General features: G+C 50.3%; 1 protein-coding gene across 2 annotated transcripts; it reads right to left on the reverse strand.

The window, feature by feature from the left end:
• Window positions 1-1,386: 1,386 nt before the first annotated feature.
• Plekhb1 (pleckstrin homology domain containing B1) lies at window positions 1,387-15,325 on the reverse strand. 2 transcript variants are annotated; one of them, XM_029534882.1, is made up of 8 exons: window positions 15,239-15,325; window positions 13,687-13,762; window positions 12,208-12,360; window positions 11,578-11,680; window positions 10,643-10,682; window positions 7,366-7,470; window positions 3,015-3,114; window positions 1,387-2,516 (listed from the first exon to the last, which is right to left on the reverse strand). In XM_029534882.1, exons 2-8 carry the CDS (start codon window positions 13,721-13,723, stop codon window positions 2,380-2,382), a joined length of 675 nt encoding a protein of 224 aa, XP_029390742.1. In that variant the 5' UTR covers window positions 13,724-13,762; window positions 15,239-15,325; the 3' UTR covers window positions 1,387-2,379. The 2 variants fall into 2 exon arrangements, with proteins under 2 accessions (XP_029390742.1, XP_029390778.1); XM_029534918.1 differs by lacking the exon at window positions 7,366-7,470 and having other exon boundaries at window positions 15,239-15,255.
• Between the last annotated feature and the right edge of the window lie 628 nt (window positions 15,326-15,953).

The raw sequence follows: 15,953 nt of genomic DNA on the forward strand, positions 1-15,953 counted from the left end.
GCTACACTGAGAAGCCCTGTCTCAAAAGCAATAAATACGCAAGCTCAAGCTTTATTGGAGCTCAGGCATAAGTTTAAACCATTCAGATATGATTGAAGTTACTACAGTTCTTATGACCCCAAAGTCTGACCGCTTACAGATCAAAGGAAATCCCTGCCTTTGTTCAGCCACGTCTGACTCTTTCTCCTGCCCCATTACTGTAAGAGTAAAAACCACAGGCCATAGATTTTATTGGTGCAGCTATCTTCAGAAGTAGCATTAGGACACAACAAATGACAAGAGAAGAGAAGTTGGTGAAAACAAAGGTACTGCAACAAGATGCTTGGAGAATCGGCCTTGTGGTTCCTGGGACCTCTGCTCAACTTAATATCATATGGTCATACTCAGTACAGCTTTGACAGTGTGGGACCAGTGTCTGGTTCTGAATTCTTGAATCTAGCTTCCAGTCCTGGCTGCCCTGTTTTCCCTTTGGCTTAAGTTAGTTTTAGCTGGGGTTTCTGCCATTTGACAGCCTCCAGAAGCCTAGTGCAGTTGCTGTTTGTTCCTAGCCACGAGGTCTCTTAAGAGAACAATTAGTTCAAGTTTAGGTTGGGGAAGCTACAGTGGAAACAGTCCTAACACTTGGGAGCTGAGGAGGTGTTTTAGTCAGTAAACATCACATAAGCACAGGGACACAGCACCCAGATAGAAAGTTGGGTACCACACCAGGAACCTTTCTTTTATCTCAGCCTTTGGAAGGCCAAGACAGGAGGATCCCTGGGGCTCGCTTGCCAGTCAGTTTAGCCAAAATGGTGAGCTCCAGGTTCAGTGAGAGACATCAAAAATAAGGTGAAGATTGATAAAGGCACTAAGTCTGTTGAGTTCTGGCTTTTTTTTTTTTTTTTTAACTAAGTTCACTGTAGCTGTCTTCAGACACTCCAGAAGAGGGTGTCAGATCTTGTTACAGATGGTCATGAGCCACCATGTGGTTGCTGGGATTTGAACTCCGGACCTTCGGAAGAGCAGTCGGTTGCTCTTACCCACTGAGCCATCTCACCAGCCCGAGCTCTGGCTTTCTACATTCATGCACACATACAAATATTCTAACATCAGAAGCCTCTTGGCAGACAGTGCCAGCTCTGGATTATCTATCACCTTAGCTCATAGAACAGAGATCCTCTTTTTGACTCTGCAGAGATAAGCAACTTCATCTCTGTTCTATGAGCTAAGGTGATAGATAGTCCAGGGAAAGCAAGATAGATAATGAACTGTCCCAAATTGTTCAGCTCAAATAGCTTTCACCAATTCCACCTAAACTCATAATGCACTCTACAGTAAATGCTGTGTCACAGAGTTGTCTCAAGGAAGCATCCTGGAGGGACAAAACAAGCAAAGCCAGTTCTGGGGCCAATCATGTCTTTATTAGTGTCTGCAGCTGAGCCCGTGGACACACTAGCCACTGAGCCAGGGATTTTAGCTTTTCTATTGGCAATTGGGACAGGGTAATGGAATAGTTTGAAACAGGATCAAATGGAGATATTGCTTGCCACCTACAGACAGGCACATGAGGGGTTCCCCAGGCTGGTGCCAAGGTGGGTCAGGCCCCAGAACAAAATAATGCCATCTCCCCCCAGAGTGAAGGAAGAGAATAAGCTTCAGATGTTAACAGTCAATGTCATCGAGCTGAGATCCTGGGATCAGAAAGGCATTTCCTAATGGAAGCAACTTCCTAAGGCCAGAGGTCTCAAAGAACTCACCTTTTCCCACAGCTAGGAAACCTTAGGGTTAGCTCAGCTATTGTAGGGAAGCTACAAGTGGGGAAAAGGTGCCAAATTCCATGTTTTGTATAAGGGTATGTTCTGCCAGTACTAACTAGACAGGCAAAGTATTCATTATAGCTGAAATCAAGAAACTTCACTCCATAAAAGGCCCTGTTATGCGCTTATCCAGCAAGCCTAGAGCTAGAACCACCACAATCCAACCCCTGCCACAACTCCAACTGTTATTTGATTCTTCGGGCACCCAGACTGTCTGCCTTGCTCCTTACCCCCACTTATCCTTGCCAGACAGATAACTGTAGCTTTGTTGTTTGCTCTCCTGTGAGCTCCTGGCCTCAGACACTTAGAGCCGAATGACGTTATGTTTGCTGTGTGTAGAGAAAATCCACATGTGATTTATGAGTGCCTGGCAATAGGTGCATGGACTTTTGGCTATGTCTGTGCCTGAGATGTTAGCTTCCTTTGAGACGGAAAGAGGATAAATGGTGGGAGGAATGGGCCAAGTGTAGAGGGCTTAATGGAGAGAAAGGGGTCAGAATGGGACAGTTTAGATGGTAGATAGCAGAGGATCCAGAAGGAAAGGGTCTTCTACATGCACAAACAGAGGTCGGAGACTCAGGGCTCAGAACCAGCAAGGCGACCACATAAGTGAGCCAAGAGCAGCACCCGTGGCAGCCCCAGCAAGCATGCCCATGGCCAAAGGGGCCCCTGAGCTGTAGCAGGGGTCCTCTCGAACTATCACATGTGTCACACCAGGACCTGTAAGAAAAGTCATACAAATCAGGGTCAGTGCTGGAGACTAGTCTAATCTCATGTTAAGGCATGAACTCATTCTGCTCCCCAGTCAGAGGAAATAAGACTTTGAGAGCACCCTCTACTGCAGCCTACAGATCATACATATGCCACTGATAGTGACTGTGGGACTGGAGATGGGCTGCAGGAAACCCCAGGATCCCTAAGCACCCGGGGATCCATGCAGTTCTTGGGATGGACACTAGTAACTAAGACCTTGGGATTAGGAAGAGTGTCATTTCTGCAATAGCCACCTGGGGTCGCTAGCAGCACAAGATTATCATTGTTCGGCAGTCTGGCTGAGTGGGGCGAGCCTAGGGAGTCTGTTTTGAATCTAGGATCTGGGAGGGTGAGATCTGGAAAATATGTATACCCTCAAAGAGTGAAGTCTTCACTGATGGGTCATGGGCAAGACCTGGCACAGGATTGTGGCAGGAGATGGACTGGCATGCTAGGGGCACTTACCTGCATAAGGTGGCCCATAGTAGCTGCGGACATATGTGGCTTCATGTGCGTTGGGTGGCACCACCTCATAGTAGTCCTGATATGGGCTGTAGACGCGTACCTGAGAAATCCAGTCAGGTTGAATGCCCAGGGACTTCCTGGTCTGGGCCTGATCCTGACCCTCTCATTCTGTAGCCGCCCTCCTCCCCAGGGCTAAAGGGAAAAGGTGTGGCCTCCCCATAGAGTCCATAACCCTTCTCCCCTAAAACATCCAGCTCCCAATGATGCCTGTTCTCCTACCTTGGCCTTCTATATTGCCCAAATTTCCCATGGCTCTCAACTTTCTAAGTCTAACAACTCTACAATGCTATATTCTCAGAGAAACCCAACTGATTATTCTCCTAGTCAAGGGAAGAGGACTACGGCCAAGCCCTAGGCATGAATTAGAGGAGGACTAGAGCAAAGGAAAAGAAAAGTAGTCATTGAAATAACTACCATCTAGCATCTACTGCATAGCGGGGTCCCAAGGGAGGTGCTCCCTAGTGTCACCTCTGCTCCTTCAAGGCAAGCATTGCTATCTCCATAGTACCCAGTGCTATGGACGAGGCACAGAGAACCTCATCAGGCCCCTACCAACCTCCCAGATTCAGCTCAGAAGCTACCCACTATAGGAAGCCCTCCTGGGCTCACAAGTATTTCCTCCTAGGGTCTCTCTCTAACTTGGATAGTACCTCTTATCTTTTCTCTTAACCTTTCTGGCCTGTTCCCCACCCCCACCCCCCAATGTGTGCTACTTAATGTCAAGGCCCTCAGCTTGTATCACCTGCAAGGGATAGTGATGACAGGAGCCAGTAATACATGCATGATTAACAGTAACTGTCAATCCAAACCTACCACTTTAACTCATGGGGTAGCCGACTTGGAAGGTGTCAGAATTCCTTCTCTCCTGGGACTCCCCCCAGCCCCATTCTCACTGTATCTCTCACTAGGCTTCACACCAGAATTGCCCAACTCTCTTTAGAAGTCCGCTTGTGTCCAACTTAACTAATACAAATGGATTGTGCCCTCCCCATCCCCTCCCTCTCTGCCCTGTTCTTCCTGTAAATGTTCTTGTCACACACTGGAACCAAGAAATCTAGTGGGCCTGGGCAGTGGTGGCACACACCTTTCGTCCCAGCACTTAGGAAGCAGAGACAGGCAGATTTCTGAGTTTAAAAAAAAAAAAAATAGAAATCTAGTGGGTACCTTCCTTAAGGGTTCCTTTCCTTTTTACCCCCAGTGTGTGTGTGGAAGCATGTGTGTTGGTATCAGGACCTCCGAAAACCCGTGATACCACAGGTGGGACCCGCAGACCTGTTGCCAAGGCAACAGCCACTCTATTCCCAGAATTGGCTCACCTCTTTCACCTTTACCTGTAATGATGTCATCACCCATATATAAAGAAAGGCCCCCCTGGTCTCTCTCTCTCTTCCCCACTTCTCTTTCTGCTGCCACCTTGCCCCTCTCTCCCAATAAACTTCACGTGGAACTGTTTGGCCTGGCGTGGTCCTTCTGAAGTTGCACAACGTTCAGGATCATAACAGTGTGTGTATGTGGATGTCAGACGTTGCTGCATGGGGTCTTCCTCACTCACTTTCAGCTTTATTGTTTCAATAGTTTCTCATTGAACTTGGAACTTGCCGATTCATCTTGACTGGCCAGCAGGCCCCTAGCAGCCCCGTTTCTTTTCCCCAGCACTGAGATTATAGGAGAGCAATGCTCTTTTTATATAGGTCCTGGGGATCAAACTCAGTTCTTCATGGCAAGAACTTTATTGACTGAGCCCTCTTCCCAGCTCCCTCCACTCCATCTTTGAGACAGGGTTTCCTGCAGCCTAGCTTGGCCTTGAACTCACTATTCAGATGAGAATGACGTTGAACTCCTATCTTCCTGCCTCCACCTCCCAAGTGCTGGGGTTACAGGACTGCACCACTAAGCCTGGCTCTAGAACATTTACTCTTTGGGAGGAGTGGGTGTTTGATGCATAGCCCAGACTAGCCTTGAACTCACAATCTCCAGCCTCACTCACTGAGTGCTAGGATTATAGGCACATTCTACCAAACCCAGCATTTTCTTTCTTGTGATGTTGAGGTTTGAACCTAAGGCCTTATAAATGTTAGGCAAGCATGTGCCACTGAGCAGCATCTCGATCTCTTAGCACTCTTGTCTTTCCATACTGGCCTTTCCCAAGGCCACAGGGTCTCGGGATTTTAATCTTCTGACAACCATTGGTCAGTGCTGAGGGAGTATGTCATTGGCTTTAGCATCCTGGACACTAGATGTGATCTTGACAGGGAAAAATGTCCTTCAAAGGAATGGTTGGGGAAAAGTCAGACTAGAAAAGACTGAAGAATCCTTAAGCAAGACAGGGAATCAACATGACTACATCAGTCTGCCCTGGAGCTGCATTGAGCTGGTAGCTTTGTGAGGCTCTGGAGTGGATGGAAAATACAACCTCATGTCTCTTTGGGGCATTTGTTCCTCCTACCCTCCAGCTCTGGGAGGCCCAGAAGAAAACTCAAAGCACCTAGCGACCAGTTGGTGACCTCAGAGACCTCCTGAAACTGAAGCCTGCCGGCTTCTCCCATAGCCCAGCCCCTGTGGGAGGAGACAGTGCTGTCCAATCACTGGGTTACATGAAAATAATCCCTTGGCTGTGGGGTTCTTAGATTTACAGTCTTTCGAATCCCATTTTTAGGCATTGCAATCCCATTTTTAGGCATTGCCACTTGAAGTTCCAGGCCTCTCTGTGATGATGGAGTAAGTTAAATAACCTCCCAAAGCATCAGTTGCTCAGTACTACCTGGAGAATCAAGCAGAACTCCATCTGTTGACTTCTGGGCTCAATTGTTCTGCATGCTATAATCACAAGAAACTTCATCTATCCCCAGTATGATAGGTGGGGTCAACCCAGCACCTCACACATGCTGAGCATGTCCTCTACCACTGAGACACAACCCTAACCCCAAGGGTTACATCTTGAACATGCAGATTTCCAGGCTAGGGGTATAGAGAGTTCAGTATTAAAAGCAGTGTTTGCCTAGCATGTGGGAGGCTCCATTTTCAATCCCCAGCACCACAAAAATATTTATATGCATATAAATGTAGTTCCCAGGCCCCACCTAGGACTCAGGAGATTCCAGCACGCAGAGGATATCAACATTTGCTGTCATGTAAGTCCCTAAGTGGTTCTAAAATAGCATCATTGAGTAAGAAAAGAGTTTGCAATTGACCATTAGGACCACAAGCTCCCATGTCTGCTCTCACCAGACCAGGTGCTATGCCGAGACTGTGCTGGCTGATCGTCATTGTCACTTGACTGGACTTGGAACCACCTGGGAGATGCACCTTTGGGGATATCTGTGCTGTGTTTCCAGAGACTTAACTAAGGAGGAGAGACCCACTGAATGGGACAGCACCACCCTATGGATTGAGGTTCCAGACTAAATAGAAAAGGAAAATGAAGAAACCAGCCCGACACTGGCATTCCCTTTCTTGGCCCAGATGTGAGCAAGCAGCTTCAAGTTTCTACCACCATGTTTCCCCCATGGAGGAGCATGCCCTCAAACTGAACCAACAGAAGTCTCCTCCTTTCAATTGTTTCTTGTCGGGTATCCACTCATTGTGATAAGCAAAGTACTACTACATCCTGATTCCAAGAAACACCCAGGACAAGGACAAATCCAGACTATGTCCCTTCCTGTCTTTCCTTCCTCATTCAGTGACTTGTTTATGCCAGTCCCTTATGAAGGGGGTAAGGAAAGACTGTCCCCGTCACTGGGCACTCATTGAGCCCATGCTGTGCACACAGTCTTGTACTGGGCTTCAGCTGGGCAGAGCAAATGAGACCTGGTCCTTGCCTTGAAGGAAGTTCCAGTTTCAGATGGTCTAAACAGGAATAAAGTGGCTCTTAGACCAAGTGGAATGAAACCAGTGCTAAGAAATAGTGACACTGTACCCTGGGTGACAATGCCTGAAGCCCTGGTAAGTCCTTACTGAGGAGGTGGCAGGCAGCCTTTGAGGTGGTTCTTTAAGGATGAGCATCAGCTAGCCAGGTGAATGGAAAGGCTGAGGGTTTGGGCAGCAGGGACTGCATGAGAGTTGTTAGGATGAGAAGAGAACCAGAGCAGCAGTGGCAGAGGACACAGCAAGCACAAGGGTGACATGTGACAAGCAAGTCTAGCCAGATTCCATGGGCTTGAAAGCCAGATGTGGTCCAGTGAGGAAAGGGGAGCCATTAACGTCCACAAACATGAAAGGAATGGGCTAGGTGGCTTTGGGGGCTCATCCTGATGGCCAGAGAGGAGGCAGGAAGGGCTGAGCTTGAACTTACCCAGATCCGCCTCTCAACCTTACAGGGGTTCCATGAGAGGGTCGTACAACTGACCTTAGGGCAAACCCGACGGCTCCTGGGTGGGACGGTGGCTCCAGCTGGGGCCTGCTCCAGCCACAGAAACCCAAGGGAGAGGGAGGAGATGTCAGATGCCCTTTACACCTTAAGAGACTAGGATATGTTACCAGGACCCTACCAGAGTCCTGTGCCAGCTGTGCCTGTGCTGGGGACGGAGACGAGTATCTGTTACTCAGTGAAGGACCAATGGCCTCCTTCCAACTCTCCCACCTCAGTCTCAGGCACACAGGGATCCCAGTCTCTTTACCCCACAACTCCAGCCTCGTCTGTGACTGTATCCCCAGGAGCCTCCTCCCAGAATGGGGTACAGGTCACTCCTGCATAGGCTGGAGGACAGAGAAGCCCACAGACACAGATGTGAACATACAGATGCAAATACAAAAACAAACACAAGCACCAGCTCTAGTAAGCCAGATCCCAGAGGGATATGGATCTGGGGAGCAAAGAGAGGGCATTTCTAGGACCAGGCAGAGGTAAGGGGTCGGTAGGGCAGGCAGATGTACAGGTAGGGAGCCAGGCAGAAGTAAACAGACCGTATAGCAGGCGGAGAGGGAGCAAGACGGCTTCATAGAGTCACAGAGTGCAGAACGGTCAGCCCTCACCTCCTTCCTCATGCTGTCCTCAATGCCACTGATGCAGAGGGCTTTGGCTCAGAGCGTGCTTGGCCTGACCTGACACCCTCCCTGATGATGATTCTTGTTCCTCCTTCTAGGCTTCCTGCAGTCGCCTCCCACTTGAGAACACAAGTCTGCTCCCAATATCTGACTGTGACCCTCAACTGCTCTGATAGCCTTCGAAAAAAAAAAAATCTCTTCCTTCCTGAGCTGGCCCTGATGACCTCAGAGGTCATCGCCCCAATGCCACTTCCTCCATGGTAAACCTTCCAACCAGGCCAGACTCCTGCCATTATTAGATGCACAGATTAGCAAGCAGACACGCATACGCATCCCCCTTCCCTGCCTCTGCTCACGTAGCTCCTCCTACCAATGCCAGCTTCCTCACTACATCCACTAACCAAGTCTCCATTGAAGGCTCCAACAACAACTTAAGATTGTGAGACCGAAGGAGCCACCTCTAGTCCTCAGACCTCAGCTTCCCCCATCTGTAAAGTGGGACTGATAGCACCAACCACTACCATCCCCCAAGCCCTTGTCGGAGGATGGAATGACATAACCATCTCCAGTGCTTAGCTAGCGGAGTGCCTGGCTCTCTGCAGGAAGATACACCCAGGAGGGTTTCTAACCGTCTTCTCTGCTGCTTCCCAGTAGACAGTCTCTCCAGGTGAGAGAGGTCTCAGCTGTTCCACAGGCAGAAGCAACAAGTGTGGAATCTGGAGTCTGTCAGGTAGGGGCCCATGTTGGGCCTCAGGCAACTCTTCAAACTCTCACCTCCACCAGTCTCCAGGCCTGTGCTCCTCAGCCTGTCAGCCAGCAAGGCTTAGTCCACACCCACATCCTGTTGCCAGGAGACTGGCCCCACCTCCTAGATGGTCCCTGGGTATTCACACTTAACCCTTTACTGTTTGCTCCTACCTACCAGCCAGCCAGCCTTTTGTGTTTGTTTTTGAGACAGGGTCTGGCTCTATGCCCCAGACTGCTGACCCCAAACTTTTAATTGTCCTGTCTCAGCCTCCCAAGTGCTGGGATTATAAGCATACACTGGTTTGTACTAGCTACAGACCAGCTTTCTGAAAATACAAGTCTGGTAGCCAGGCAAAGGTCTTTAATCCTGGGAAGCAGAGGCAGGAGAATCTCCAAGTTCCAAGTCGGGGTGGGGGGGGCACTACACAGAGAAAAACCCTAACTCAGAAAAACCAAACCAAACCAAACCAAACCAAAACCAACAAACAAACAAAAAATGTCTAGTACTGTGAGGTTGGCTCAGTTAATGAATGGCTTGCCTTGCAAGCAGTGAACCCAACTTCCATCCCCAGCATCCGTGTAAAAATCAGGCAAGGCTTCATGTGCCCAGTCCCAGAGCTATGACAGCAACCCAGGAGGATCCCTGGGGCTTGTTAACCAGCCAGTCTAACAGGTCCCAGGGAGTAGCTCTGTCACGAAACTAAGGTGAATGGCTGTTGAGGAACAACACCAAGGTTGACCTCTGGCCTCCACACACCTGTGTGCACAGCCACTAATACACACGCACAACACACAAATAAATCAATTCAAAGACTGTAAAAGACAGAGCTGAGCTGTCCAGTCCATTCTTGCCTTTTGCTTCAAAACCGTCAGTGGCTTATGGGTGCTGTTAGCAACCCCCAGGATCCTTAAAGCAAGGCCTGGCAGTTCATGTTTGTAATTCTAGCTCTTGGAGAGCTGGGGCATGAGGATCACTGCAAATTTGAGGCCACTCTGGGCTACGTGATGAGTTCAAGGCCAGCCTGCAATCCAAAGTGATACTCTAAATACAAAATAAAAGATAACCGATATTCTTAGCACAAGACAGAGCCTGAACTCCCAGCTGTCCTCCCCACTCCTTGGGCTTCAGTCACCCTGCTGTCCTAACTCCTTCCAGCCTTTGCACATTCTGCTCCCCCTTGCCTGGAAAGCTGTTTCCTTCACCATAGCCCCACCATCACCCCGTTATGTCTATCCTGCAAGCTCCACCTTCACCCCATTATGTCTATCCTGCAGGATTCGGGTTAAGCTTTCAGTGAGCTCACACCTGGATTCGGTCACTGAAAGGGTCACATACTGCACAGTCCTGCCAGAACGGTGACTGGAATCAACATGGAATAATCAATCAGTTGTTTTATATCTGGCCCCTTCTAGAATGAGTGCAGGAAGGTAGAGCCTACATCCATCCCTTGCTTTACTTCTGATCTCCTGGCCCCTGGCATGGTCCCTGACACACAGTGAGAACCCAATACCTATCTGTTATGTGGACAAATGAGCCTCAGTCTTACCATCTGCAGAGAGGGAACAATAACCCCACCCTCGAGTGGCATCATATCTGATATATGCATCCCTCTTTTCTAGCTCCCATGTAACCCTCCAGTGAGGCTTCATGGTAGCTTCTCTCCCTACTCCTGGGAGCACCTGCTGACTCCTCCCTTCTCCACAGGGGACTCCAGGGGACGGAGTCCACATGAACTTTTCCACTCTAGACTGAAGTCATAGGCAGAGACCGAGTCTGAGTCACCCATGATTCCATGGCACATGGGGCAGCGGGGTGGGGGAAACGCGCAGGGACTCACCGGGGTGGAATTTGCCTCCAACAGGGCAGTCTTCCATGCTCTGCAAAGCAAAACCCTCCAGATGATGAGCGATTTGCAGGGTACGTGTAAGGGGAACCCACCTTGTAGATACTCCTCCCCGACCCAGCCCCAAGTCCCCACTTTTCCCAACTTCAGGTAGACCGAGCAACTCTCTACTGCCCTAGTCACATGGATGGGTCCTGAGGTAAGCTAATAACTCTTTGTCCAGCTTTTTCCCTTCAGTTTTCCTAAGTGAGTTGGGGAGGGCAGGGTGTCTCTTCTGAACCTTGCACGACTGGGTGATGCTCTGCCTGCAACCCACCTCCATGTTCCAACTTGAACAGCTTCACAATGCCATGGCCCAAGCCTCAGGAATGCCCAGAGGATACAGGACAATTGGGCCTTTGTTGGTTGCCATGGCATCTGACTGGGGTAGACAAGGCAGCTCTATGCTGTCGCCCAGAGCATAGCTGCCCCTCCACCCACACACTCACGACTTTCCTTCTCCACCAGGACAGAGGCCCAGCTGCTCAGGCTGAGGGTAGGAGAGGAAAGAGTGTATGGGAATCGATGGCACTGAAGAAGGTACCCTTGTCTTCCAAGGATGGGCTGCACCTAATATCAGGGTGCCCTGCTTGGACATTGCCTTGCTGAAGGCAGGTCTAGGCCTACCCCCCAGCTCAAGAGTCCCATCCACCAGGACAGCTCTTAGAGGGTCTTCTGAGATGTCACTGGGCATGTCAGCTCCTTTCTATCAGCCTGGGAGAGGGATCACTTCACAGGCTGCAAATTATCTGATTCTAAACGTCTGGAGACCCAGCACCTACGGCAGGCGTGCCTCCATCCCTGAGTTCTTTGGGATGCTGCTGCCCTCTGATCCGCTCTTCTAGCTGCACCCCGAGATCCCACTCCACACGCCCCGTGAATCCGCTCACATGGCATCATCCCGGGTCTCCGCGCACAGGTGCAGGCGGGAACCCTCCCGCAGGTTCACTGTCAGCAGGCCATCTCGGCTCCTGCCCTCTGGAGGCTGCACATCTGGAAGCAGACACACACACACACACATGGGGATTCCAGAGACCCCAGGAAACTACACAATGGCAGGCATTGACTTCTTGGGGTCCTGTTTGCTAGCCATTGTTAATCTCTGATCCCACATACTTTCTTGGGGGGTCTGCTGTACCCTGCACACCCTGTCAACCTATATCTCTCAGTTACTCTACTGTGGCCTCAGTCGTGGTTGAACCATTAGATTCGCTGTGTGACTCTAGGCCAGTCACACCACTTCTCTGAACTTATGTCATCTTCCTCCACTCTCTGGAACCTGCAGGTGTTTTATCTGGAACCACCTATGGGGCACAGCACAGGGTAAGAACTCCACCAAGGACCAGTCTCAGGACCAGTCTCTTAATGCCTAGCTAACTGACCTACATTTGGCAGGAGCTCAGAAGCAGTGTTGGTGGGAGCTCTCTGGAAGCACCCAAGAACTTTCCAAGTACAATTCTTAGACATAGGGAAGACCCTGACCAGGGGCAGAGTTCCACCAAAGAAACGCTTCTACTCACCCTGACACTCTTGGCCGACCTTTATGTCTCGGACATTGAAGTGGATGACTACTCGGTCCTCCTCGTCCTGTGCCGTCTCATCATGGTAGTAACCCAGCGTGCCATCCAACCACAGAGCGAACCAGTTCCGCTTCCAGCGGCGGAGGATGGAGCCTGCGTGAGATTCCCGACCCACCAGGGAAGCTGAGCCCTGAGCTTGCTAGGGGCAAGAGCCCCAGTTGGGCTCCCAGAATCCCCTCAGCTCTGGGCCCCATTACTGTCATTTCTTTTGCCTCTCTACCTCATAAAATGAGGACAAGGCCTCTCTTTTTCTCATCTCTCCCAGCCACCGGCCTGACACACACTAGAGGCTCAATAAAAGCATTGAACTGTAAAAGATGAGTCATACCAACTTGTGGAAGCTTCCAAGACAAGCCCAAGACTCTTCAAAGGCAAACACCTCTCCCTGCTGGAAGCTTCTGTCCCTGGTTTGAGTGACAGTCATTTGTATCCTCTCTGACTCTTGAACCAGATTGGGGATCTGCCCCTCCCCACACGAGATCCTAAAACTGAGCGGGACCTGTCTTTGGTGTCTGCCAAACTAAATGAACTGAGAATGGACGAGGGCAAGGGACATGAGGGCTCCTAGCCCAAAGATAGTAGCTCCTCTTCAGTTCACGGCTTTGGTTAAATTGGGGCAGAGGTGCCGTAGCCACTGACTCTAGGCATTAGTTCAAAGCATTAGAGGGTTTCTTAAGCAAGGTGTGGAGGCTCACACCTGTAGTTTCAGCACTCGAAGGCCGAAGGGAATTCAAAGTCCATCTGGACTACAGAGTAAGACCCATCTCAGAGAAAATAAAAAAAGCAAGGCATGGTGCTACATGCCTGTGATCCCAGCACTCAGGTGGTGGAGGCAGGAGTGCAAAGTCATATTTGGCCACATAGTAAGCTTGAGGCCAACTAGGGCTACATGAAATTTTATATTCTCTGCAATGCGTCACAAACTCCCCAAAAGAGGGCTTCTAGGGCCATGGTTCTAAGTAGAGCTGTATCTCATTCTGCTTGAGCTATGGACTTGGTCCTGCCTGGGTTGGAGTTGCTGTGAACACACAGGCCATCCAACTTATCTGAACCCTGAGGGGTGTACAGTTAGCGTCTAGGGCCAGTGTGGGGTGGGGAGGAGAGGTAGGAAGACTGGTAGTCAAAGCAGTTGTAAGTTAGTGTGGCGACTGAGAAGGGAGCCTCCGACCCAGCTTAGTGCTCCGGGCAGAGAGGGTTAGAGGAACAACTAGAAAGGGCTCATCAAAGAGAGAAATCTGGCTGGTCTTAAAGTATACAGTTTTGCTAAACAATCAGAAATGGGAAGAAATGGGAGGCCAGAGGTCCTGGTGCAGGGGAGAAAAGTCCGGCCCACCGTGATGCGTGGGACACACTGCCTCCCTCCTCCCTGCCCGGGGATCAGGTGCAAGGCAGACAAACACTTGACCCAGAATCACTCACTCTGTCTCCACAGCCAGCCGCCCCTCACCAGGGCCATTTCTTCAAAAGGACTTTCCAGGATGGAGTCGGGTGGGACCTGTCAGAGGAGCAGGATACACAGACCTCACAATTCAGTGCAGCTCCTGAGCGAGAAGCCCCCAGCCCTGCCCTCCCGAGAGAGCCTGGAACCTTGCAAGGCTGCACTAGTAAACAAACAGGCCAGGCACCGCTGGCCCCCTCCTAAGGCTCTGCTCCTGCAGAGAATAGGGACACTGTCCCAGTGGGGTCAGCAGGCAGCCACCCAATAGGACAGGGAGGGGGTGGGGATGGGAGCCCAGGCCAGGCCGAGTTCAGGAATCTGGGCAAGCCCCTGCTCCATGCTCCTCTGGCCTGAATGAGGCAGGTAAAGGTCAGAATAAGGAATTTTTAATGTTCATAAAATGTTAGAAAATGGGATTTAGAAATGGGAGCAGTACAAAGTATCAGTCAGAGCAACGAATTTCCATGATAGGAAGAGCCTCCTTCACGTTCGGACACCATAGTGGCCATTTTTGAAGTACATGAAATAACAACTGTGCTGTTGAGCACCGTGCGCTTGCCACCCTTCTCTGCCTTTGCCTGCCCTCTCACTGGAGCTTCCCAACCATCTTCGCCATCGTGCCTATTTTAAAGACAGTGTGGAAACGGGCCTAGAGGTCCAAACTACACAGAACCCCTTAATTACAAAGCAATGGAAGCAGGATCCACACCCAGCCACCTCGGCTCCTCTCCGAGAGCTTTAAAGAGACCCAATGCCGGATGCAGTGGCATAGTCTTTAATCCTAGCACTCGGGAGGCAGAGGCAGGCAGAGCTCTGTGATCTGGAGGCTAGCCTGGTCTACCGAACAAGTTCCAGCCAGCCAGACCTACAGACTGTCTCAAAAAACCAAAACCATCCTAGGCAGTGGTGGCGCACGGCTTTAATCCCAGCACTCTGGAGGCAGAGGCAAGTGGATCTCTGAGTTCGAGGCCAGCCTGGTCTGCAGAGTGAGTTACAGGATGGCCAGGGCTATACAGAGAAACCCTGTCATGGAAAAACAAAGCAACCAAAAAACAAAACAAAACACACCACACAATATGCAGGATCAGGTCGGCTCAGAATTCTAACTATGAAGATGGAGACAAGCACTGCTAGTCTTTAAAGACCCCCAGGTAATCCCAAAGTGTGTCAAGTTTCTGCAAACCTCGGCGTCCCCCGATACCCTTGTTAATGGAGACCTTTAGGAATACTTTACAGGTGGACGAATTGAGGAAGACAGGGACAAGTGACGCATCCCTGTATGTGACAGAGTTCAGACTGGAGTTGAGGTGTCTTCCTTCTCTTATTAAGAACGATTTATTTATGAGCGGGTGCCACCGCCCTTCCCCCACCAGCTCACACCTGTTGCTGCGCAACTAGGGCTGGCACACCTAGAGTGGAAGCCTTGGCCTCTTCAGTTTCTCCGCTGGCTCATTCCCCTCTCCAAGCTCTGACACAGATCTTACGAGAGGGTCGAGTGTACAATCCCTCTCAAGTTCCCCTCGATGCACCCACCTGTTCACACCTGTTGTGGATACTGCTGCCACAAATGCCAGCTACTTGATGAAGCTGCTACGCAAACCGGTAGCACCTGCGCTCTGCTTACCCCCAGAGATCCAGAGGCATCTCACTCCCCAGGCACTGCGCAGTGCCTGGGGCCTAGCTCCCCCCCCCCCGGCCCCGCCCTCCAGACCCAACTCACTCCCAGGGAGGGGGCGTGGCATGGAGAAATTCTATGACCGAGCCATGCTGGGATTTGTAGTCTGCAGTTCTACACTGGGCAGAAGCAGCCAGGAATAATAGTCCTGTGCTGACCCCAGAAGAAGTAAGAGGCGACACATATAATTTTATTTTCTTCCTCTCTCTCTAGATCTGCTGAGCAACTGGGACTACAGATGTGTACCACTACACCCAAGTTTTTTTTTTTTTTTTCAAGACAGGGTTTCTCTGTGTAGCCCTGGCTGTCCTGGAACTCACTTTGTAGATAGACCAGGCTGACCTTGAACTCAGAAATCCGCCTGCCTCTGCCTCCCGAGTGCTGGGATTAAAGGCATGCACCACCACTGCCTGGCCCAATTTATTTTTCTATTACATTTATTTGTTCGTCTATTTTTCAGAAAATACTTTTCCTCTTCTGTTACTAGAGGTGTACTACAGGTCCTACTAAATGCCGATCTACACTCCATCCCTGACATAAAAGGCTTTCTCTTGTACAACTGTGTGGCTGGAG

Source organism: Mus pahari, chromosome 1 (assembly GCF_900095145.1).
Source record: "Mus pahari chromosome 1, PAHARI_EIJ_v1.1, whole genome shotgun sequence".
Lineage (NCBI taxonomy): Eukaryota > Metazoa > Chordata > Mammalia > Rodentia > Muridae > Mus > Mus pahari.